This window comes from Pristiophorus japonicus, chromosome 13 (genome assembly GCF_044704955.1).
Source record: "Pristiophorus japonicus isolate sPriJap1 chromosome 13, sPriJap1.hap1, whole genome shotgun sequence".
NCBI classification, from domain to species: domain Eukaryota; kingdom Metazoa; phylum Chordata; class Chondrichthyes; family Pristiophoridae; genus Pristiophorus; species Pristiophorus japonicus.
In genome coordinates, this window is record NC_091989.1 from 173,787,464 (window position 1) to 173,813,307 (window position 25,844).

The window sequence follows — 25,844 nt, forward strand, 5'->3', positions numbered from 1 at the left end:
TATATTTCCAAGTCAGGATGGTGTGTGACTTGGAGAGGAAATTGCAGGTGGTGGTGCTCCCCATGCGCCTGCGGCCCTTGCCCTTCTAGGTGGCAGAGGTCGCGGGTTTGGGAGTTGCTGCGGTGCATCTTGTAGATGGTACACACTGCGGCCACGGTGCGCCGGTGGTGGAGGGAGTGAAGGTTGAAGGTGGTGGATGGGGGGGCCAATCAAGCGGGCTGCTTTGTCTTGGATGGTGTCGAGCTTCTTGAGTGTTGTTGGAGCTGCACTCACCCAGGCAAGTGGAGAGTATTCCATCACACTCCTGACTTGGGCCATGAACCCTTTTGTCCCAGTATTCATCTAGAAGAATAAATGCTTGGTGTTGGGGGCAATTTTACCTAACCCGCCTATCGGGAAACCGATGGGATCGAGTGCACCGCTGAGTTTTACACCCCGCCCAAACTTACTCTCCAGTGGCGTCAGTATTGGACGGGGGATAAAACCGGCGTTCCACTCAATCCTGTGTTTCCCACCCAGTGATTTAGGTTAAAATAGCCCTAATAAATATCCCTGACATCCCTCAGGAGTTCCCACTGGTCTCCAACTATAGGCCCAGTGGGAGACCAGTGGAAACCTTAGGGAAACAGCCGAAATCCAGTACTCTGCCGTTTCCGGAAATTTCCAAGTTGCCTTGTGTAATGTATGCTCCTGTGAGTATGCTCACAGGTTTGTAGAGCTGTGAGTGGCTTAGCCAGTCACATGATGTTCCCAAGACTCAATAAAACCCCAGCCAGTTGGGTTCGGGGGATCCACGATGAGGTATGCAGTTGTGAGCTGAGTGGATGAACTGGTAATGTGTAGTGTGATTATTAAACCTTTGTTAATAATCCAACTAGTTCTTAATAGCAATGTGTTGCTATGACTGCTTAAGCAAAGAATCCATGAAGCAAATACATTACACCTTGTAAAGGGTGGAACTTGTGTCCGCACATAACCAGTTGAGTGGTGGGCCGGCTGGGGTGGAGACGCCAGGGGTGTGGAGTCTCTAAGCCTGGAGTTCCCATTCCTGATCAACAGCAAGGACCCGACATGTTAGCAGCGGCCAGTGTGCTCCGTAAACCGGGGCGTACTGGCCTCCAAGAGAGTGCATGTGGGACTCACCAGTGGGGTCCTGTTCAGGAAAGAGGCCTGGATCCACAAAGGGATGAACTGGTAATGTGTAGTGTGATTGTTAAACCTTTGTTAATAATCCAACTAGTTCTTAATAGCAATGTGTTGCCATGAATGCTTAAGCAAAGAACCCATGAAGCATTTGTTCCTATTTACCTCATACAACAGAAGTGACCTCCCACTGACCCAGGATGGAGGGCACTGTTGAGCACTAACCCGCTGTAACGACCAGCGGTGACATTCGGGGAACACCATATTCTGTAATTTAGCAATGACGCTTACCAAACGTACGCAGTGGCAGAAAATCAATACAGATGTTTACAGACTCACTGGGTACAATACTAATAAAAAATAGATAGAACACGGTGCTAATTCTCTCATGGACACAAAACCTGGACCAATGCCTGTGACCTGTACGTGATATCTTTTCTGCCAACACAGCGTTTCCAACCTCTCGTCTCAATGGACTCAGAAGGCTCGATGAACTGAGCAGCAGACTGCCGCATTTATCGTCAGAATCAGCAGCTCATGGCTGCAAGGCTGGTTAGTCGAGTGGACTTTAAAGGAACGGGGGCCCCCTTTCCCCTCAGAAGTCTGTCTCAAGTCATAGAGGGAATGCAGCGAAGGTTCACCAGACTGATTCCTGGGATGGCAGGACTGTCGTATGAGGAGAGATTGGGTCGACTAGGCCTGTATTCACTAGAGTTTAGAAGAATGAGAGGGGATCTCATTGAAACGTATAAAATTCTGACTGGGTTGGATAGACTGGATGTGGGGAGGATGTTTCCCCTGGCTGGGAAGTCTAGATCAAGGGGTCACAGTCTCAGGATACAGGTTAGGAAATTTAGGACCGAGGTGAGGAGAACTTTTTTCACTCAGAGGGTGGTGAACCTGTGGAATTCTCTACCACCAAAGGCTGTGGAGGCCAAGTCACTGAATATATTTAAGAGGGAGATAGATAGATTTCTAGAAACAAAAGACATTAAGGGGTATAGGGAGAAAGTGGGAATATGGTGTTGAGATAGAGGATCAGCCATGATCATATTGAATGGCGGTGCAGACTCGAAGGGCCGAATAGTCTATTACTGCTCCTATTTTCTATGTTTCTATGCAAGTCCAATATTGCCTGTTTTTTGCGCATGGTCCCTTTAACTGGCTGGACGGCCTATTCAAGTTTTCTCGCATGCGTGGTTATTCCCGTTGAAAAGCTGGTGAGCGGCCTGCGCGGGACGTCCAGACCTCTGTGAGGCCGTGCAGCTTAGCGGGAACATTGCTCAAGTCTTTCCTCTACTCCCAGAACACAGCCATTTTGTTTACCTGGCTGCGGGGGCTGGAGCAGATCAGTTGAGATGGTCACATCTTAGGATGCCCCAAAGCATTTTGCAGCCAATTAATTACTTTTGAAGTGTAGGTGCTGTTGTACGACCAAAAGCAGCAGCCTTCAGTGCAGTACGGAGGGAGTGCTGCATTGTAGGAGGTGCCATCTTTCGGATGAGATATTTAACGGAGGTCCCACCTGTTGGCTCAGGTGGATGTCGAAGATCCCATGGTACTCCTCTGAAGAGGAATCAGAAGTCCTGGCCAACACTTATCCCTTGACCAACACCACCAGATACAGATTAACTGGTCATTTATCTCACTGGTGTCCGTGAGCCCTTGCAGTGAGCAAATTGGCTGCTGCATTTGACAATATAATCGCAGCAACTACACGTCAAGGGTAATTCATTGGCTGTGAAGTGCTTTGGGACATCCTCAGATCCCCTGATGTGCCAAACAACCTCACCTGATCTAGCTCTACCTGCCGCAGCCAGCTAAAGGAACATGAAGTCTTTCTGTCACCTATGGGGATTTAGCAAATAATCCTCATTTAGTCCGATATCGACACACTGAATATCGTCTACATTTGAGGTAAATGTTTTTCGCATATTTGATGAATATATATTTCATGTCTGGGTGGGTAGTCTACTGATTGATGGAGATTGGCCCAGAAATCCCGGCCTCCCCAGGTCTGTACGGAGTGTGTACGGACCCGGGAAGGCATGGCAAAAGCCGGTTTTCAGTGCACAATACGCATGCGCTGAAAACCGGCTTTGCCGATCTGGCTTGACAGATCATACATATCCCCACAGCCAGGACATTTGCATGGGCAAGATTGCGGTATTTACCCATCTCTTGCCCAGCGGATGTCCTGAAAACTCTTGCGCCTGGTCAATGCAAGCGCATAGCCTACTTTTACAGGTGTAAGAATTTTAAAACATACAAAAACATAGTAAAATCACATTTTTAAAACTCATTTTAATGTCAAAAACCCTGCCCACTAAGTTAAGTTTATTTTAAACCATAATTAAAAAAACTTTGTAAAATATCAGAAAAATATATAATTTTTTAAAATACAAGACATTAATACCTTTAATTTAAATTAATCTTAAATATGTGGTGTATTTTTTCAGTGTTTTGGGTGTTTTGGGGGTGTTTCTCAATCAAAATAATGAGAACTCCAACTTACGGAGTGCCCATTATGATGAATGAGAAAATACTGTACCTGGATTGGCTTCCGAGTGCCATGTGACTGCAGCTTCAGCTTACGGATGTCCAGACATGCACGCGCTCCGACGTGCAGGGAGTGGAGGCCTCAGGACTGGGATCACTGGTGGCCGCAGCAGGAACAGGTAGGTGCGCATCTTTTTAAACATTCTCTATCGATCGCCCACGGGAAGCCTGCGACTGGGATTTCTAGGCTATTTTTGCCTGGAAATCCCTGCACGTTAATATCGGAAATGGTGTAGGATAGGACCTGCTCGTTTTGAACTACCTAAATTCCCCCCCCCCCCGCCCGGGCGGATAGGGTTAAGATCAACCCCAGAATGAAAACACCTTCTTCCTGTCATCTGGCGTAGAGCATCAGAGGAATAAAACTGGAGTTACAATGATGCTTGTTTACAAAAGTAGTGACAGATTCTGAAACAGATAACTCTGAACAGACATTGGGCACCTGTTCAAGGTCAGAAGATAATCTGCCTGTTTATATGTCTGTTTACTGACATTACCTAAACCCCTGGCTGCCTTTGTAACACTTTCAGACCTTGCGTGCTCTCCGGGTTAATCTTCAACCTCGATCAGTTCCTCATGCACATTATCGTTTTTAATCCATTCTTTCTGATGAGATCTTTGCATTGAGGTCATCCAAAGTCCTGCTAGCTCACACCATGTTACGCTCCCTGTGCTCACTGACCTACATTGGCTCCCGGTTAAGCAACGCCTCAATTTCAAAATTCTCATCCTTGTTTACAAATCCCTCCATGGCCTCACCCCTCCCTATCTCTGTAACCTCCTCCAACCCCACAACCCCCCCCCCCCCACTATCTACATTCCTCAAATTCTGCCCTCTTGAGAATCCCTGATTAGAACTGCTCAAACATTGGTGGCCGTGCCTTCTGTTGCCGAGGCCCCAAGCTAAACCTCTCCGCTTCTCTACCTCTCTTTCCTTCTTTAAGACACTCCTCTTTGACCAAGCTTCTGCCGTAATTTCTTCTTATCTGACTCGGCGTCAAATTTATTTGATTTGTCTTATAACATTCCTGTGAAGCGCCTTGGGATGTTTTACTACGTTAAAGGCGCTATATAAATAAAAGCTGTTGTTGTTGTTGAAATCTTCCCCCTGGTGTCCAAGGGCTTTATGTAAAGGAGGACAGACCTTGGACGGGTTACATGTTAACAAGGGGTGTTTTCAGGGCAGACAATCACAGAAAAAAATCCACTAAATAATTTACCAAAGTACACAAAATCAGAGAGATAAGATTGAACATTGTGTACTGGAACACAACTGTAGCACCTAGGAACAGATTATATGTCCACTGGACTCACTCGCTATTCGCCCGCGACCACACATGGCATGTGTGACCTTTTCTTTACAAAATGTACAAAATCAGTCCTCGTCAACACATTTGTAGCCAAGTACCATAATGTTCTTACATATATAACAAGCCCTGGAATCAGTAGAATTGCTGGTTTCTGAGACCATCACTTGATTCATGCTGTTCAATGTAGACGGTGATCATGTTAAAGAAGGCATTGAGATGCCAGAGCAGTGTTTATACATTAGTGATATTGCACTTAACGCAGTTATGACATTCCTCTATCTGGCCAGGGTTTCTATTGACACCACTGCGTCAGCCAATGAGTTTGAGGCAGGAAGAGACGTAAAACAAACAGTCTATTTTACAGCAAGCAGAGTCTACTTACTCAGCAGAGTCTATTTAAACAGCACAGGACAGCAAACGGTCTACAGAGTCTATTTAAACAGCACGCGACAGCAAACGGTCTACAGAGTCTATTTAAAAAAAGAGTCTCAATGAACTACAGCAAATGGAACTCATGAAACTACAGCAAGGTCTCTCGATAAAAGGAAGATTATTTCTCCAGCAAAATGCAGTGAGCAGAGGATAGTTACACAATATATGTGCGTAAACTCAATCCCAGCCACTTACAGTAATGCAGTTTCTGGGAGTCGGAGCCCTGGAATTTTTTTTAATTTTAATTTGTTAATGGGATTTGGGCGTCGCTGGCAAGGCTGGCATTTATTGCCCATCCCTAATTGCCCTCGAGAAGGTGGTGGTGAGCCGCCGCCTTGAACCGCTGCAGTCTGTGTGGTGAAGGTACTCCCACAGTGCTGTTAGGGCTTAGTGTACTTCTTTGTAGCGGTTTGGTACAACCGAGTGGCTTGCTTGGCCATTTCAGAGGCAGTTAAGGGTCAACCACATTGCTTCGGGTCTGGAGTCACATATAGGCCAGACCGGGTAAGGACGGCAGATTTCCTTCAAAAGGACATTAATGAACCAGACGGGGTTTTATGACAATTCAGTAGTTTCATGGTCACCATTACTGATACTAGCTATTTTAAAATTTAATTAACTGAATTTAAGTTCGCCAGCTGCCGTGGTGGGATTTGAACTCACGTCTCCGGATTGTTAGTCCATGCCTCTGGATTACTAGTCCAGAAACATAACCATAATGCTGCAATTCCCTTAAAATTACCCAATCATCTCCATTCCGGCCGGGAATTGTGGTGTCGCTGTATGCAGACCTATCCGGCTAGGTTAACTCCTCCATTAAAACAGTGTTCAGAACTAAGGCGTTCGTCCACGACTGTTGCGAACAGCAGGCCAAGCTGCTAAATGCTGCTCTTTGCCTGAGGTTACACTCGGATTCCAGAGGCGGGCACGGAAGGTCAGAACAGTTGGGTAAATGCAGTGAGGTAAAGAGCCAAGAGCAGTGCGTCATTATCCAGGGCTGCAAGTCAGAGACAGCCCTGTCACACCACAGGGTCGGTTCTGTGATCCACATTCCTGTCCATCAAGGGTGTCTGCTTTGGGTACTGTTGAGGAGGATGACTCATCAGGGGAGGGCAGCAGCAGCCAAGTTCATGGCACCGTGGCTGGCTCTGTTGCACAGGAGGGCAGGAAAAAGAGTGGGAGAGCAATAGTGATAGGGGATTCAATTGTAAGGGGAATAAATAGGCGTTTCTGCGGCCGCAACCGAGACTCCAGGATGGTATGTTGCCTCCCTGGTGCAAGGGTCAAGGATGTCTCAGAGCGGGTGCAGCACATTCTAAAAAGGGAAGGAGATCAGCCAGTTGTCGTGGTGCACATTGGTACCAACGACATAGGTAAAAAAAGGGATGAGGTCCTACGAAACGAATTTAAGGAGCTAGGAGCTAGGAGCTAAATTTAAAAAAATAGGACCTCAAAAGTAGTAATCTCGGGATTGCTACCAGTGCCACGTGCTAGTCAGAGTAGGAATCGCAGGATAGCGCAGATGAATACGTGGCTTGAGCAGTGGTGCAGCAGGGAGGGATTCAAATTCCTGGGGCATTGGAACCGGTTCTGGAGGAGGTGGGACCAGTACAAACCGGATGGTCTGCACCTGGGCAGGACTGGAACCAATGTCCTAGGGGGAGTGTTTGCTAGTGCTGTTGGGGAGGAGTTAAACTAATATGGCAGGGGGATGGGAACCAATGCAGGGAGACAGAGGGAAACAAAAAGGAGGCAAAAGCAAAAGACAGAAAGGAGATGAGGAAAAGTGGAGGGCAGAGAAACCTAAGGCAAAGAACAAAAAGGGCCATTGTATAGCAAAATTCTAAAAGGGCAAAGGGTGTTAAAAAAAACAAGCCTGAAGGCTTTGTGTCTTAATGCAAGGAGTATCCGCAATAAGGTGGATGAATTAACTGTGCAAATAGATGTTAACAAATATGATGTGATTGGGATTACGGAGACGTGGCTCCAGGATGATCAGGGCTGGGAACTCAACATCCAGGGGTATTCAACATTCAGGAAAGATAGAATAAAAGGAAAAGGAGGTGGGGTAGCATTGCTGGTTAAGGAGAAAATTAAGGCAATAGTTCGGAAGGACATTAGCTTGGATGATGTGGAATCTATATGGGTAGAGCTGCAGAACACCAAAGGGCAAAAAACGTTAGTGGGAGTTGTGTACAGACCTCCAAACAGTAGTAGTGATGTTGGGGAGGGCATCAAACATGAAATTAGGAGTGCATGCAATAAAGGTGCAGCAGTTATAATGGGTGACTTTAATATGCACATAGATTGGGTTAACCAAACTGGAAGCAATACGGTGGAGGAGGATTTCCTGGAGTGCATAAGGGATGGTTTTTTAGACCAATATGTCGAGGAACCAACTAGGGGGGAGGCCATCTTAGACTAGGTGTTGTGTAATGAGAGAGGATTAATTAGCAATCTCGTTGTGCGAGGCCCCTTGGGGAAGAGTGACCATAATATGGTGGAATTCTGCATTAGGATGGAGAATGAAACAGTTAATTCAGAGACCATGGTCCAGAACTTAAAGAAGGCTAACTTTGAAGGTATGTGGCGTGAATTGGCTAGGATAGATTGGCGAATGATACTTAAGGGGTTGATTGTGGATGGGCAATGGCAGACATTTAGAGACCGCATGGATGAATTACAACAATTGTACATTCCTGTCTGGCGTAAAAATAAAAAAGGGAAGGTGGCTCAACCGTGGCTATCAAGGGAAATCAGGGATAGTATTAAAGCCAAGGAAGTGGCATACAAATTGGCCAGAAATAGCGGCGAACCCGGGGACTGGGAGAAATTTAGAACTCAGCAGAGGAGGACAAAGGGTTTGATTAGGGCAGGGAAAATGGAGTACGAGAAGAAGCTTGCAGGGAACATTAAGACGGATTGCAAAACTTTCTATAGATATGTAAAGAGAAAAAGGTTAGTGAAGACAAACGTAGGTCCCCTGCAGTCAGAATCAGGGGAAGTCATAACGGGGAACAAAGAAATGGCGGACCAATTGAACAAGTACTTTGGTTCGGTATTCACTAAGGAGGACACAAACAACCTTCCGGATATAAAAGGGGTCAGAGGGTCTAGTAAGGAGGAGGAAATGAGGGAAATCCTTATTAATCGGGAAATTGTGTTGGGGAAATTGATGGGATTGAAGGCCGATAAATCCCCAGGGCCTGATGGACTGCATCCCAGAGTACTTAAGGAGGTGGCCTTGGAAATAGTGGATGCATTGACAGTCATTTTCCAACATTCCATTAACTCTGGATCAGTTCCTATGGAGTGGAGGGTAGCCAATGTAACCCCACTTTTTAAAAAAGGAGGGAGAGAGATAACAGGAAATTATAGACCGATCAGCCTGACATCGGTAGTGGGTAAAATGATGGAATCAATTATTAAGGATGTCATAGCAGTGCATTTGGAAAGAGGTGACATGATAGGTCCAAGTCAGCATGGATTTGTGAAAGGGAAATCATGCTTGACAAATCTTCTGGAATTTTTTGAGGATGTTTCCAGTAGAGTGGACAAGGGAGAACCAGTTGATGTGGTATATTTGGACTTTCAGAAGGCTTTCGACAAGGTCCCACACAAGAGATTAATGTGCAAAGTTAAAGCACATGGGATTGGGGGTAGTGTGCTGACATGGATTGAGAACTAACTGGTTGTCAGACAGGAAGCAAAGAGTAGGAGTAAATGGGGACTTTTCAGAATGGCAGGCAGTGACTCGTGGGGTACCGCAAGGTTCTGTGCTGGGGCCCCAGCTGTTTACACTGTACATTAATGATTTACACGAGGGGATTAAATGTAGTATCTCCAAATTTGCGGATGACACTAAGTTGGGTGGCAGTGTGAGCTGCGAGGAGGATGCTATGAGGCTGCAGAGCGATTTGGATAGGTTAGGTGAGTGGGCAAATGCATGGCAGATGAAGTATAATGTGGATAAATGTGAGGTTATCCACTTTGGTGATAAAAACAGAGAGACAGGCTATTATCTGAATGGTGACAGATTCGGAAAAGGGGAGGTGCAAAGAGACCTGGGTGTCATGGTACATCAGTCATTGAAGGTTGGCATGCAGGTACAGCAGGCGGTTAAGAAAGCAAATGGCATGTTGGCCTTCATAGCGAGGGGATTTGAGTACAGGGGCAGGGAGGTGTTGCTACAGTTGTACAGGGCCTTGGTGAGGCCACACCTGGAGTATTGTGTACAGTTTTGGTCTCCTAACCTGAGGAAGGACATTCTTGCTATTGAGGGAGTGCAGCGAAGGTTCACCAGACTGATTCCCGGGATGGCGGGACTGACCTATCAAGAAAGACTGGATCAACTGGGCTTGTATTCACTGGAGTTCAGAAGAATGAGAGGGGACCTCATAGAAACGTTTAAAATTCTGACGGGGTTAGACAGGTTAGATGCAGGAAGAATGTTCCCAATGTTGGGAAAGTCCAGAACCAGGGGACACAGTCTAAGGATAAGGGGTAAGCCATTTAGGACCGAGATGAGGAGCAATTTCTTCACCCAGAGAGTGGTGAACCTGTGGAATTCTCTATCACAGAAAGTTGTTGAGGCCAATTCACTAAGTATATTCAAAAAGGAGTTAGATGAAGTCCTTACTACTAGGGGGATCAAGGGGTATGGTGAGAAAGCAGGAATGGGGTACTGAGGTTGCATGTTCAGCCATGAACTCATTGAATGGCGGTGCAGGCTAGAAGGGCCGAATGGCCTACTCCTGCACCTACTTTCTATGTTTCTCTGTCTCTGCCGTAGAAGCAGAATTTACCATCCTGATCAACAGATTAAAGGTCTTGTGCATTATACACATTTACTGTTCAGATTCACCTTATTTCTTGCTGTCATATGATTTTTCAGTCCTTTTTTATGTCGCCGTCAACATTTTTACCAGTAACATTTCATCATCACATTTTTCCAGTTGGTTCAAAGTAAAACAACAGCAATTCAGTAGTGAACAGATCAAAAGTGAGCAGAACTGCCAGTGAAAAATGAATAAGGACTTATGAAAATAACTGCTCCTGGAACATCAATCAAAAGAAACAACCAATTATAAATGATTCTTTTTTTTAAAAAGAAAGGTGAACCAATTAAATAATTAAAAATAATTGTTTTGAGCACTTAAGGAAGGATATACTGGCTTTGGAGGGGATACAGAGACGATTCACTTGGCTGATTCTGGAGATGAGGGGGTTACCTTATGATGATAGATTGAGTAGACTGGGTCTTTACTCGTTGGAGTTCAGAAGGATGAGGGGGGATCTTATAGAAACATTTAAAATAATGAAAGGGATAGACAAGATAGAGGCAGAGAGGTTGTTTCCACTGGTCGGGGAGACTAGAACTAGGGGGCACAGCCTCAAAATACGGGGGAACCAATTTAACACCGAGTTCAGAAGGAATTTCTTCTCCCAGAGGGTTGTGAATCTGTGGAATTCTCTGCCCAGGGAAGCAGTTGAGGCTAGCTCATTGAATGTATTCAAATCACAGATAGATAGATTTTTAACCAATAAGGGAATTAAGGGTTATGGGGAGCGGGCGGGTAAGTGGAGCTGAATCCACGGCCAGATCAGCCATGATCTTGTTGAATGGCAGAGCAGGCTCGAGGGGCTAGATGGCCTACTCCTGTTCCTAATTCTTATGTTCTTATGAATCACTCAGGATAAACTCCCAGTGCTCCCAAACCCCTGCAGTAATGCCAACTCTCGCGATGTAATCACATGACACGCGATTGTTAATAAAATCGCCCTTCTCCCAGTTTTGTGATGAGGTAACAGAGAGGGTTGAGGAGGGCAATGAGGTTGATGTGGAATACATATACTTCCAAAAGATGTTTGATGAAGTGCCACATAATAGGCTTGCCAGCAAAGTTGAAGCCCGTGGAATAAAAGGGACAGTGACAGCCTGGATACAAAATTGGCTGAGTGACAGGAAACAGAGAGTAGTGGTGAACGGTTGTTTTTCCTTAGAGAGGGTGCAGAAAAGATTCGCGAGAATGATTCCAAGGATGACGGACTTCAGTTACGTGGAGAAACTGGGGTTGTTCTCCTTGGGGCAGAGAAGGTTGAGAAGAGATCTGATAGAGGTGTTCAAAATCATGAGAGGTCTACACAGAGCAGATAGAGAGAAACTGTTCCCATTGGCAGAAGGGTCGAGAACCAGAGGCCACAGATTTAAGGTGATTGGCAAAAGAACCAAAAGCAACATGAGGAGAAACTTTTTTTTAACGCAGCGAGTGGTTAGGATTTAGAATGCACGGCCTGAAAGGGTGGTGGAGGCAGATTCAATCGTGGCTTTCAAAAGGGAATTGGATAAGTACCTGAGCAAAAAAATTTGCAAGGCTATGGGGAAAGGGCGGAGGGTGTGGGACTAGCTGAAGTGTTCTTGAGCCGGTACTGGCTCGACAGGCTGAATGGCCTCCTTCTGTGCCATAACCTGGCTATGATTCCAACTCACGATTCACCTCAGAAAACTCATGATTTTTAAAATTTCAGTATTAAACTTCGTCATGATTGGCTGCTGGGCACACCTGGGCAGGGGTTTTCGACTTGGGGGGGGGGGGGGGGGGGGGGGGGGTGTGTGTGTCCATGAATTGGTCTGTCCAATACTACACTGTCTCCCATGGGTTTTTCTCCCCTCCCTGCTCCCATTGGAATAGTGCAGATACTGTGCACGCGCACTCATGCTGGACACGCACAACATCATTGCAGCGTGGTTCATTGGGCGGGTTGATTTAATACCAAACCACAACATTTCTACAGGCCCCATGTCTCTATATATAATGTTCCAGTTCCCAAAGAGGACAGGCTCTCATTACTTGGACACTGACTGATTGATTGATTGACAGGTATGTTTCGATAGAAGCTTCACACAGCAAAAGGAGGCGTGGCCGTGCCAGTAACGCACAACAGATTTCTGCGGGGTCAGTCAGTCAGCAAGAGGCGAGACGGGGTAGGGGCCTTTCTATCTAAGCAGTGACTGATCCGGGGGGTGGTGGCGGTGGGGCTAACTGCTTGTCCGCAGGTTGATTGATAGGACTGTACTCATTGATGGACAGGACCATACCTGCCCTGCCTCAGGAGGATGGATTTCGCTGACAGACTGATAATTATCTGCACTGATACTACACAGATAATTGTGAGCCACCAGCGTGCCTTTGCCTGCAGGCATCAACAACGAAACATAGTTTACACACACGTATCTCTGGAGAGATGCACGGAACACACCACAGGGAGCTATAATTATGCCAGGAGTGAGAGTAATGACATGACCTGCGAGTTATGAAAGTTATCTCTCACCAGCGAGATCTGTTTGCTGCCTACTTTTTTAAAGTTCCAAATGCACAACTTGAACACATAATGCTGCAAAGAATAGTAGTAAGCCTGAGGATTGGGAGAGTTTTAGAAACCAGCAAAGGATGACCAAAAATTGATAAAAAGGGAGAAAATAGAATCCGAGAATAAACTAGCAAGAAATATAAAAGCAGATTGTAAGAGCTCCTACAAGTATGTAAAAAGGAAGAGAGTAGCAAAAGTAAGTATTGGTCCCTTCGAGGCTGAGACAAGTGAAATTATAATGGGGAATAAGGAAATGGCAGAGACTGTAAACAATATTTTGTACCCGTCTTCACAGTGGAAGACACAAAAAGCAGACCAAAAATAGTGGGGAACCAAGGGGCTAATAAGAGTTAGGAACTTGAAGTAATTAATATCAGTAGAGAAAAAGTACTTGAGAAACTAATGAGACTAAAAGCTGACAAATCCCCTGGACCTAATCCTACATCCTTGGGTTTTGAAAGAGGTGGCTGCAGAGAAAGTGGATGCATTGGTTGTGATCTTCCAAAATTCCATAGATTCTAGAGTGGTCCCAGCGAATTGGAAGGCAGCAAATGTAACCCGGCTATTCAAGAAAGGAGGGAGATAGAAAACCAGGAACCAAAGGCCAGTTAGCCTGATATCAATCGTCAGGAAAATGCTGGAATCCATTACTAAGGAAGTGGTAACGGGACACTTAAATATGATTAGACAGAGTCAACATGGTTTTATGAAAGGGAAATCGTGTTCAACAAATTTAGTACAGTTTTTTGAGGATGTAACTAGCAGGGTAAATAAAGGGGAACCACTGGATGTAGTATATTTGGATTTCCAAAAGGCATTCGATAAAGTGCCACATAAAAGGGTGCTATGCAAGATAAGGGCTCATGGGGTTGGGGGTAATATATTAGCATGGATAGAGGATTGGTTAATGGACAGAAAACAGAGGGTCGGGATAAACAGGTCATTTTCTGGTTGGCAGGTTGTAACTAGTGGGGTGCCGCAAGGATTAGTGCTTGAGCCTCAGCTATTACAATCTACATTAATGACCTAGATGAAGGGACCGAGTGCTGATAATACAAAGCTAGGTGGAAAATAAGCTGTAAGGAGGGCACAAAGAGCCTGCAAAGGGATAAAGAGAAGTTAAGTGAGTGGGCAATAAAGTGGCAGATGGAGCATAATGTGGGGAAATGTGAGGTTATTCACATTGGTAGGAAGAATAGAAAAACACAATATTTTTTTTAGAAGTTGAGAAACCATTAAACATTGATGTCCAGAGAGATTTAGGTGTCCTTGTACCAGAAACACAGAGAGTTAGCATGCAGATACCGCAAGAAATTAGGAAGGCAAAGTGTATGTTGGCCTTTATTGCAAGGGGGTTGGAGTACAAGAGTAAGGAAGTTTTACTACAATTGTACAGGGCTTTGGCAAGACCACATCTGGAGTACTGAGCACACTTTTGGTATCGTTATCTGAGAAAGGACATACATGCTTTAGGTTCATCAGATTGATCCCTAGGATGAAAGAATTGTCCGGAGGAGAAAATAGTAGATTGGGCCTATACTCTCTGGAGTTTAGAAGAATGATTTCATTGAAACTTATAAAATTATGAGGGGGATTGTCAGGGTAGATGTTGTTACCACTGGCTGGAGAGTCTAAAACTAGGGGGCATAATCTCAGGATAATGGGTAGGCCAGTTAAGACTGGAATTCAGAAGAATGAGAGGTGATCTTATCGAAACATATAAGATTATGAAGGGGCTTGACAAGGTGGATGCAGAGAGGATGTTTCTACTGATGGGGGGAGACTAGAACTAGAGGGCATGATCTTAGAATAAGGGGCCGCCCATTTAAAACAGATGAGGAGAAATTTCTTCTCTGAGGGTTGTCAATCTGTGGAATTCGCTGCCTCAGAGAGCTGTGGAAGCTGGGACATTGAATAAATTTAAGACAGAGATAGACAGTTTTTTAAACGATAAGGAGATAAGGGGTTATGGGGAGGGGACGGGGAAGTGGAGCTGAGTCCATGATCAGATCAGCCATGATATTGAATGGCGGAGCAGGCTCAAGGGGCCATAAGCCTACTACTGTTCCTATTTCTTATGTTCTTATGAGTAGGAACTTCTTCAACTCAGAGGGTTATAAATCTTTGGAATTCTCTACCCCAGAGGGCTGTGGATGCTCAGTCATTGAGTATATTCAAGGTCAAGATAGATAGATTTTTGGAGTCTAGGGGAATCAAGGGATATGGAGATTGGGAGGGAAAGCAAAACTGAGGTTGATGATCAGCCCTGATCTTATTGATGTCGGAGCAGGCTCAAGGGGCCGTATGGCCTACTCCTGCTCCTAATTCTTATGTTATGAACAATGAACGAACCTGTGGGATTTGGGAATGAATGACCACAAGTGCAGTTTTGTAGCTTTTCATAGTTCAACAGGGGATCTTGTTAGTTTGGAACAAAAAAGCTAGAAGGGGCGTCTCTGTAAATTGTTTATTAAGGTCCGCACTTGTGGGACCTGGTGGATACCGATTTTAGCTTAGATTGAGATATTCAGGGACTGCACTGAAAAGGGGGCAAAAGGAGTTTTGATCTCTCTCAGGTGATAGCAAATTTTCAATGTGGGTTAAGTATGTGACATACAAGATGGGAGTCAAAACAGTCCTTCATGGTTCAAAACTACGATGTGTGCAACAGAAGGCTTCCTTTAATCCATGGGTGAAATCCAGAAACTGAGCTGTGAGGGGACTTGTAGCAAAAAGGGGAAATGAAGGTAGCTGTGGGAAATATGAACACTAAATCCTGCATGAAGGCCACAGAATACAAGGAATATCGTACAGAAAACTAACGTGGAATCTCTCAGTTCAAAGGCATCAGACTACACTCCCACTCTGACCTCTCACACTGTTCCAACGAAGCTCAACGTAAACTCAAGAAACAGCACCTCATCTTTCAATTAGGCACTTTACAGACTTCCGATCTCAACATCGAGTTCAACAATTTCAGACCATAACCTCTGCCCCTATTCTTTCACATGGCAACTGTTGATGATTCTGCCATCTCCATTTACACCCTATCTAGACCCATCTTTTGTTTCTTAACTTGTCCCATTTCCATCTCCTTTTGCCTCGCACCATCGGCCCTTTTGTCATTTAATCTCTCCTGCCTTCCGCCCTGTCACAGACCTTCCCCTTTGTTCTTTCCTCCCCTCCCCCTTTCTCTGCCTCTGCCCTTGCTTAAAACCTGTCACATCTCGAACTTTTCCAGTTCTGACGAAGAGTCATCGACCCGAATCGTTAACTCTGTTTTCTCTCCACAGATGCTGCCTGACCTGCTGAGTATTTGCAGCATTTTCTGTCTTTATTTCAGATTTCCAGCATCCGCAGTATCTTGCTTTTGGATTATTATTCTTAAATTGTCTTTATTTTGGCTAAAATTGCACAGAGTGTATCGAGCTGTTTTGTCAAGGTGGGGAGAGAAACAAGAGGTGGAGAGGTTTAGCGAGGCAGTTCCAGAGAAAGAAACAAGGCAGCTAAAAGGTTCTGCCACCAATAGTGAGGCAAAGGGACTGGGAACGCACTAAAGCCCAGAGCCCAAAGGCTAAAGGATGCAGGCGGGGGTTTAAAACTGGAGGAGGTTGCAGAAAGTTGAGTTGAAGTTAATATTTCCTTACTATAAATGCACACGAGGCCCATACTTGAGAGAAGGTCACTCTGTGACAAGTTACCTTTATTAGCCAGCACTGAAGTGATGAAGGTGGGTGGAGCTTCCCCTTTTATACCTGAAAGTCCCGGTTAGGAGTGTCTCCCACAAGTTCACCACCTAGTGGTCAATGTTCTCAGTGTACAACTTAGGTCAGTTTATACACGGGTTACAATGACAGTTAAATACATGACAGAAGTCGTGAAGGAATTTGAAGACACCAACAAAGATTCAAAGTGTTGGAGGACACACAGCCAAAGTTAGTTTGTGAAAATGGAGATAATGGGTGAACAGGTCAGAGTGCCGAAAAGAAAAAAAAAAAGAGTGACTAAGTTTTGGACAAGTCAGAAATTATGCAGGTTTGAGAATCAAGAGCCAGAAAGAGGGCATGGGAAAAAAAATATTCTGTTGGTGACAAAAGCATGGATAAAGGGTCCAGGCCCACGTGATCCCAGGATGTGCTTACGTTCTTGGGATGCGTGGACCTCTGCGCTGGACTGCGCATCTAGGCCTCGGAGCGCAAGTGTTCGTTCCTCCGGAACCACCAGGTACTTTCGTAAAATAAATTACGGCCGGAGGCACTCGCCCGCGGAAAACCTCCGACCGCAATTTCTGGCCCATTGGAGTTGTGGTAGGAACAGGAACAGGAACAGGCAGTGCTGTGGAGATGGAAACAAGAAGTTGAGGTGATGAGTAGGATGTGGTGTTTGGAGCTCAGCTCCGGGTCAGACAGAGGTCAAGATCTCGCATTGTCTGGTTCAGAATGAACGAGTGGCTGGGGAGGAACAGGATGGAGTCATGTGACCCAGAGCAAAGTTCATGGTAGTGGCCAAGAACAACGATAATACGCAATGGGCCAGAAATTGCGGTCGGAGGTTTTCCGCGGGCGAGTGCCTCCGGCCGGAATTTATTTTACGAAAGTACCTGGTGGTTCCGGAGGAACGAACACTTGCGCTCCGAGGCCTAGATGCGCAGCCCAGCGCAGAGGTCCACGCATCCCAAGAACGTAAGCACATCCTGGGATCACGTGGGCCTGGACCACCAATGAACATGGAGTACAAAAGTAAAAATACTGCGGATGCTGGAATTTGAAATAAAAACAAAAAATGCTGGAAATCTCGGCAGGTCAGGCAGCATCTGTGGAGAGAGAAACAAAGTTAACGTTTCAGGTCGATGGCCTTTCGTTAAAACTGGAGAGTGTTTGAAAAGAACAGATTCTTAACAGGCACTGAAAGGGGGAGGGGAAGAAAGATCAAAAGGGAAGGTCTGTGATAGGTTGGAAGACAGGAGGGATTAGAGAGACAAAAAGGGATGAGGGGCCACATTCAAAAGGGAATGCCAGGAGTTAGAAAAACATTAGTCAAGATAGGGTGTGAATGGTGGGATAATGACCAACCATTCGAGACAAGGAGAAAAAAAGAAAGAAACAGGCTGAGAGGGGCGGGGTAAGGGAGGGAGGGGGGTGAAGGGAGCCAAAGATTGGCAGCGGTTAGGCTCTGAAATTTTTGAACTTGATGTTGAGTCCAGAAGGCTGTAAAGTGCCTAAATGAAAGATGAGATGCTGTTCCTCGAGCTTGCATTGAGCTTCATTCGAACAGTGTAGGATACTGAGGACAGAGAGGTCAGAGTGGGAGTGGAGTGGAGAATTAAAGTGACAGGCGACCGGAAGCTCAGGGTCACACTTGTGGACTGAACGGAGGTGCTCCGCAAAGCAGTCACCCAATCTACGCTTGGTCTCCCCAATGTCGAGAAGACCACAACGTGAGCAGTGAATGCTGTATACTAAATTGAAAGAAGTACAAGTAAATCACTGTTTCACCTGGAAGGAATATTTGGGGCCCTGGATAGTGGGGCCATGGAGTATTCTCCGTGATAATAATGGTGAGTTCCGTTTGTATGGAGCTCCCACTACGATCAATGAGAATACCCTCAAAAACACAACATACAAATTTTTAAAATCTCATTTAAAATTAATTGAATTAAATGATTAAAAAAAAAATGACATTTTTTTAGTGTGTTTTAATAAGGTTAAAAATAAACAAGGTATTTGATATAAAAATTAGTGATAACATTTAATTTTTCTATCTTTTAAAACTCTTTTACCAGACGTAAGAATTTGAAGGCCATTCGCTGGGCAGGAGTTGAGCAAATAGCCCAAATCTCTGCCTGCGAATACCCTTCTCCCGGGGATGCGTGCGATCTGTCCAAAGAAATTTTAATGATCACAAGAGCCGGGTTTAGGCACATGCGCTTTGCGCGTCTAAACCCAGAATTTGCGGGGCCTCTTCGGGCACGTGCACCCATTGTACGCCCCCAGAGAGGCCGCAATTTACGGCCCACTGTTACTTCTGGACTATCTCAGACACAGCAGGTATAATAGCCTGGGTTTTGGTTCACTGGAGAGTTGAAGCTTGATTTTAACATCAGGCGTCAAACAGATGGGCAGTTAGCGGAATGCTCACCTCTTCCTGCTGGCAGGTGGACCAAGCCATAAATATATAAGCTTCATTGTAGAACTAATTTATACTAGTCATCGTAACCTTAAACTGAGGTGAATGGCAGCGCAGTAACAACAGGTAGGATTGATAGAGTATTCAAACAGGCTCATTTAGACAGACTGTGAAAATTCACAGACCCCCAAGTCAAGGCTGCTACATGCAGTTCGGCATGTTGCATTAACTCATCAATCAACTTGACATTTTCGGACCTTGGGTAGCGAGCCAATTAAAACGTTAAAAGAATATTGATTGAGCCAATAAGGTCAAAGAAGGTGAGTTCTTTTCTGTAAATTGAACCCGGTATAAAATACAGCCATTTTGACCATGTGTCTCAGTAAGACAAAGAAACTGGCAATTAGCCAGCAGCTTGTTACTCTGCCAAGATTAAAAAGTTAAAACTACCATCGGAGTTTGTATTTCATTGGAAATTAAGAGATCTAACAATTTTGGCGCTACGAGCAGGGTCGCTGAGGAAAGAAACTGAATTTTGGACATCGGACCTACATATTGAGGTAAGGACTCCTCTTTTTAAAAAAAAGTCCTCGGTCAAAAGTCTAAATTCGCCTCTCCTTCTACGCGATTCCGAAAGCCTCCGGTTTGCGAACCCTCCGGTTGGTAGTCGGCTCGAGGTCCCATAGACGTCTAAACTTCGGCGGTGTGTTAGTTAATTAATCACCGACCTATTGATCGGCTAGCAGGCCTACGACTCGAGACCCCAGTAAAGAAATGGCAGCAGGAGACAAGAACAAAGAATTGCCTACAACTGTTAAAGGTGGGCAGGCACCACCTGAAGTTTCGCTAGATTTAATTCTCGAACAGTTGAAAGAATACATAAAGCAACAATTCAACTTATCTAAAACCTGTATTAAGATCGAACAAAAGTACGGAACCTCCAAAGGACAATGGTCCTTGGACGAGATTAAAAGGGTCTGGGGAAAAACGACCCGTATGAAAAATAAAGAGCGAACTAGATGGTCCCTAGCGGTTATGGGCCAGATTCGAAACCAGAATGAAATTATAATGCGTTCCCAACATGATCAAGAACTGACCAGTACAAAGGATCAATTGCAAGCTGTTTGTGCACAGCTGCGACAGAGAAACTGGCAATCAGCCAGCAGCTTGTTACTCTCTGCCAAGATTAAAAAGTTAAAACTACCATCGGAGTTCGTATTTCTTTGGAAATTAAGAGATCTAACAAGGGGTTTTAAAATATTTTTTGTAAACCATTTTCAGAAGCAGCAATATAGTTTTTGTAAAGAGCTGTGACCTGTTCGAGATTAAATAGATGAGGTTTATAAACAAACTGTTAATCGCTTGTGATTTATGTTTGACAAAAAGAGCAATTCATGATTTCTTACCAAATCTCATGATTATTAAGAACTTGTCGCATGATTTATGAGACAGTGGGGTTGGTATTACTGCACTCCCTATGCTCCCAGGCCCCAGACTCCCCTCTCCCAGCAATCTCAGAGTCCAGGCTGCACCCATCCTCCCAAACAACAAGAACCTGCATTTCTATAGTGCCTTGAACGTAGTAAAATGTCCCGAGGTGCATCACAGGAGCGATTATCAAACAACATTTGACACCGAGCCACATAAGGAGATATTAGGACAGATGACCAAAAGCTTGGTCAAAGAGGGAGGCTTTAAAGAGTGTCGTAAAGGAAGAAAGAGAGGTAGAGAGGCGGAGTTCCAAAGTTTAGAGCCCAGGCAGTTTAAAGCACGGCCATCAATGGTGGAGCGATTCAAATCCCAGACCCCAAAACCTCCCTGTCCATCGCTCCCAGATCCCAGGACCTGCCCTGTTGTTCACTGATTCCCTTTCTGCAGTGCTCCCAGACCCTGGGTATCCCTCAAAATACATCTAGACCCGGAGACCGCACCCCAGTACTATCAGACCCCCAGGTTCCCCCCTTCCTCGGGCTCTCCGATCCGCAGTCCTGATAGATCAATGTCCCTGACAACACTATGTTGGTTCTTATTAAATCCCCAACTCCCCATGAGCAACGTCACCCGAGTTCTGCTGGTTTGAAGAAAAAAAACTGGAAACCAATTACAACTCTCAGCTGAAAAAGTTATTACATATCCAGCAAATGTTTTACACAAGTTACAGGAAGAAATAATACCACGGAATGGAAAGTAAATGATTATATAGGCCGAGAGGTGCTAAAGCTTTCATGTTCTAATCGTTCTTCAATAAGGTTAATGGATGGATTAAGTAAAAATGTGCTGCGGAGTGGGTTTTTCCTCACTACTTACATCGGTGTCTCTCTTGTGTGCGGAGTGCTTCATTTCATAGCGCACAGCAAATGTCACCTAGAGGGGAAAGCGATAAATAACCGGTGAGTGACTCTTTCACAGGGTGCTGGTCAGCTCCGACAGGCACACTGGGTAACCAAGGCAACGCACATTACAGAAGCAATTCTCTCTCAATGCCAATTCTCAAGAACAAGCTGAAGAGATATTTTACCTCGAGTGTTTTCCACGAGCATTTCTGATTTATTAAAAGCTTATTCAGCCCTTTTCACATCAGTTTATTATGACCAAGAGGCGAAGATGCGATCAGAGCCAAATCAGATTCCCACCGTAAATACAGCTCAACTCTCTTCCCATTTCTCTTGGCAAAATTCTGTGCACAGAGAGTGGTGAGAATGTGGAACTCGCTACCACAAGGTGTAGTTGAGGCGAATAGTATAGATGCATTTAAGGGGAAGCTAGATAAACACATGCGGGAGAAAGGAATAGAAGGATATGCTGATGGGGCGAGATAAAGAGGGATGGGAGGAGCCTTGTGTGGAGCATAAACACCGGCATGGATCAGATGGGCCGAATGGCCTGTTTCTGTGCTGTACATTCTATATAATTCGATGTAAAAGTCCCTGCTTCTGTCCATGTTTCTCAGCAGTTGTTCTTTATCTCTCCCAGGAACATTGAAGATATGAACTTCGTAATTTAGGATCAACATGACTGAACCAGATTGCGAACCATAATTAACTTTTTTTCACAGAATGAGATACAATGAAAGTGGCTATAGTTTATTTTTTAAATGTCCTTCCTTTGGAATGCACTACCCGACAGGGCAGGGATAGCACCAACAGAAGCCTTCAAAATGGAATTGGATAAATTCTTAAAGGAGAATAAAATTACAGGGATGTGGGGAAAAAGCGGGACGAACTAGATTGCTCTATGAACGAGCTGGAAGGGAAGGTTTGTATTTATATAGTGTCTTTCACAACCTCAGGTGTCCCAAAGCACTTTACAGCCAATGAAGTAATTTTGGAGTGTAGTCACTGTAGGAATGTAGGAAACACGGCAGCCAATTTGTGCACAGCAAGCTCCCACAAACAGAAAATGTGATAATGACCAGATAATCAGGTTTAGTGATGTTGGTTGAAGGATAAATATTGGCCAGGACACCAGAGAGAATGTCCCTTGCTCTTCTTTAAAATGGCATCTTTTACCCAAGAGAGTAGACGGGGCCTCGGTTTGACGCCTCATCTGAAAGATGGCCCCTCCAGCAGTGCAGCACTCCCTCAGCACTGACACTCGAGAAGACTGGTCACGCTGACCACTACTCCAACTCAATATTTCCCAAGACCTCAGAACCATGGAACTCCTCATCTCCTCCCCACCACCATCCCTCAGTCTTTCCTTCCTCTTACACTCCTCAGCCTTTATAAAACCCAAGCTTCAGCTAAAACGGCAAATCAGAGCAATGTCAGACATTTAGTGTTTGACCATTCTGTTGGACTAATTATGGGGCTGAAGCTGGAGGCACTCTGCATTGTAATGACCTTCCCATTGAACAGCGAAACCTGGATGTACCTGTGTTTGTGCACGGAGATCTTCTGCCTGTGCATATTGTACAGTCAGTAGAAAAGGCGGCTCACTGATTGGGTTGCTGGTTGGCAGGTAGGTCCTGTGCAAAGACAGATCAAGGATTAAAGGCAGCAGACAGAACCACACAGGGCCTCATGATTTGTCAAAATACGATTCCGACCACAACAAGATAACTGAAACATCCACAGGTGCATCGACAAAGCGCTCAACCATTTACCACTGACTAAAATAGTAAAGATTAACCTGCCTGCCTTCAAAGTTCTGGTCACCATATTATAAAAAGGATATAGAAGCACTGGAGAGGGTGCAAAAATAATCTACAAGGATAGCAGAAATGCAAGGTTATACCTATCAGGAAAGGATGGATAGGCTGGGTCTCTTTGCTCCATAAAAGAGAAAGCCCAGTGGTGACCTAATAGATGTCTTTAAAATGATGACAGGTTTTGACAGAGTCGACACAGGGAGTGTTTCCACTTGTGGGGAAGGGCGTAACTAGAAGCCATCAATATAAGATAGTCACCAAGAAAGTGGAGTTGAAGAAGAAGATCAGCCTTGATCTCATTGAATGGCGGAGCAGGCTCGAGGGGCCGAATGGCCTACTCCTGCCCCTATTTCTTATGTTCTTATGTAAATCCAAAAGGGAATGGAGAAAAAACTTCTTTACACAGAGTGGTGAGAATGTGGAACTCGCTACTGCAGGGAGTGGTTAAAGCGAATAGTATAGATGTTTAAGGGGAGGCTCGACAAGCATATGAGGGAGAAGGTAGAATAGAGGGTTACGCTGATAGAGTTGGATGAGGAAAGACGGGAGGAGGCTCAAGTGGAGCATAAACGCCAGAATGGACTGGTTGGGCCAAATGGTCTGTTTCTGTGCCGTATATCCTATGTAATCAGATGTATAAAGTTCAACTTCTAGCAAAGCTATCTCTCTTTAGAAATGGGAACATTTTTTTCCCAAAAGTTAGCAAACGCTCTCATACGTTAATGCGTTCAAGTGCGGGTCAGTCCAACTGATTAAGATAACGGGTTAGATTTTATCTCAGCACGTGAAATTGCCCAAGGATCATGTCAGCTGGTCTTTGGCAATCTTTCAGCGCAGCAAATTTTGTTTTTTTAAGTTTGGTGCTGCTAAAACAACAGAAAAAAGGTTAGTATACAGAAAGGTTTCTGTTGCAAGCTATTTTGTTTTAAGTGGTTTGCACTGCGTTTTTGTTGATACAGACTAAGGTTTTCAGATAAGACTTTCCCCTATTTCAGTCATTTACAGAATTATAAATAAAGCTGACAGGCAGAGCCCCCTGTAGGAAAAGGCAGCAAATGTCAACGTTATACATATATTTTAATTTTCTAATGCATTCTTGGGATATGGGGATCGCTGGCAAGGCTGGCATTTATTGCCCATCCCTAATTGCCCTTGAGAAGGTGGTGGTGAGCCGTCGCCTTGAACCGCTGCAGTCCGTGTGGTGAAGGTACTCCCACAGTGCTGTTAGGGAGGGAGTTCCAGGATTTTGACCCAGCGGTGATGAAGGAACGCCGATATATTTCCAAGTCAGGATGGTGTGTGACTTGGAGGGGAACTTGGAGATGATGTTACTCCCATGCGTCTGCTGCCCTCGTCCTTCTAGGTGGTAGAGGTCGCGGGTTTAGGAGGTGCTATTGAAGAACCCTTGGCGATTTGCTACATTAAATATCCTTGTGTCGATGTATTATTTTGATTTACCGAGTACTATGACATGCTCCGGAAATACATCATCACATCAGCGACCAGATTACGCGAGTCTTTGATGGTGTCATGAGAGTGCCTCCAAATCGATCCGGTGCCAACTGATGCTATAGCAGGCAGACTTCCCAACTGCGCCGTTCTACTGCACCTTCAGCCGTGGCTCAATGGGTAGCACACTCGCCTCTAACTAGACGGACCCTCCAGTGCAGTACTGAGGGAGCGCTGCACTGTTGGAGGTGCCGTCTTTCGGATGAGGCGTTAAACCGAGGCCCCGTCTGCTCTCTCGGGTGGACGTAAAAGATCCCATGGCACTATTTCGAAGAAGAGCGGGGGGGGGCGTTATTCATCAACCAACATCATTACCACATTGCTGTTTGTGGAAGCTTGCTGTGCGCAAATTCACTGCCGCGTTGCCTACATTACAACACTTCAAAAAGTACTTCATTGGTGGTAAAGTGCTTTGAGGACGTCCGGTGGTCATGAAAGGCGCTATATAAATGCAAGTCTTTCCTCTTTGTTCAGCAGTCGTGCATGTGGACGGTGTGGCCCTCCTCCATACAGCATGCCCTCCCTTACTCCCACAGAAGGCCCTCACACACAGCATGCCCTCGCGCATAGAGGGCAGCTATTTGAAAAATTGTGGGTACATTACTCACCGAGTTTAAAAGCATTCGATAGGGTAGATTCGGATAAACTATTTCCTCTGGTGGGGGAATCAAGAACAAGGGGACATAATCTTATTAGAGCTCGCCCATTTAGGAGGAAAATCAGGAAGCACTTTTTCCACACAAAAAGAGTAGAGGAAATCTAGAATTCTCTCCCCGAAAGGCTGTGAATGCTGGGACAATTGGGGCCTTCAAAACTGAGATCGATGGATTTTTATTGGGTCAGGGTACCAAGGGATATGGAGGGATAAGGGCAGGTAAATGGAGTTGAGATAGAAAGTTAGCCATGATCTAACTGAATGGCGGAGCAGGCCCGAGGGGCTGAATGGCCTACTCCTGCTCATATCTAGCTATTATTTTCCGATAAATCACGGGCTACCGGGTTCTGTCAGTGGCGTGAGTGTAATGTATGTAGCTCCATACTGTGAACGTACTGTGTTACTACAGTTAGTGCTGTTTAAGAAACAGTCAGGTCACCTGACAGGAAGGAGGCTTCCACAGGAAGTTCCGGACCTGCAGCCATCGTACAGGCTGTGTGTTAAGTGTGCTCTTGAAGATATCACAGTGAGGTGTCAGGAAATGATTCCCTTGGTCTCAGCAGTGGTTCAGAGCTGAATAGTAGTGGCC

The 25,844-nt window shown here is 45.2% G+C and overlaps 1 protein-coding gene across 1 annotated transcript in view; it reads right to left on the reverse strand.

Moving 5' to 3' along the window:
• Positions 1-25,844, reverse strand: part of LOC139278356 (meckelin-like) — a 130,697-nt gene that overhangs the window by 58,324 nt on the left and 46,529 nt on the right. The window contains exons 14-15 of the mRNA XM_070897027.1: positions 22,815-22,908; positions 21,249-21,305 (exon numbers count right to left, since the gene is read on the reverse strand). Of these exons, the coding sequence (XP_070753128.1) occupies positions 21,249-21,305; positions 22,815-22,908 (151 nt within the window). The remainder of the gene's footprint in view (positions 1-21,248; positions 21,306-22,814; positions 22,909-25,844) is intronic.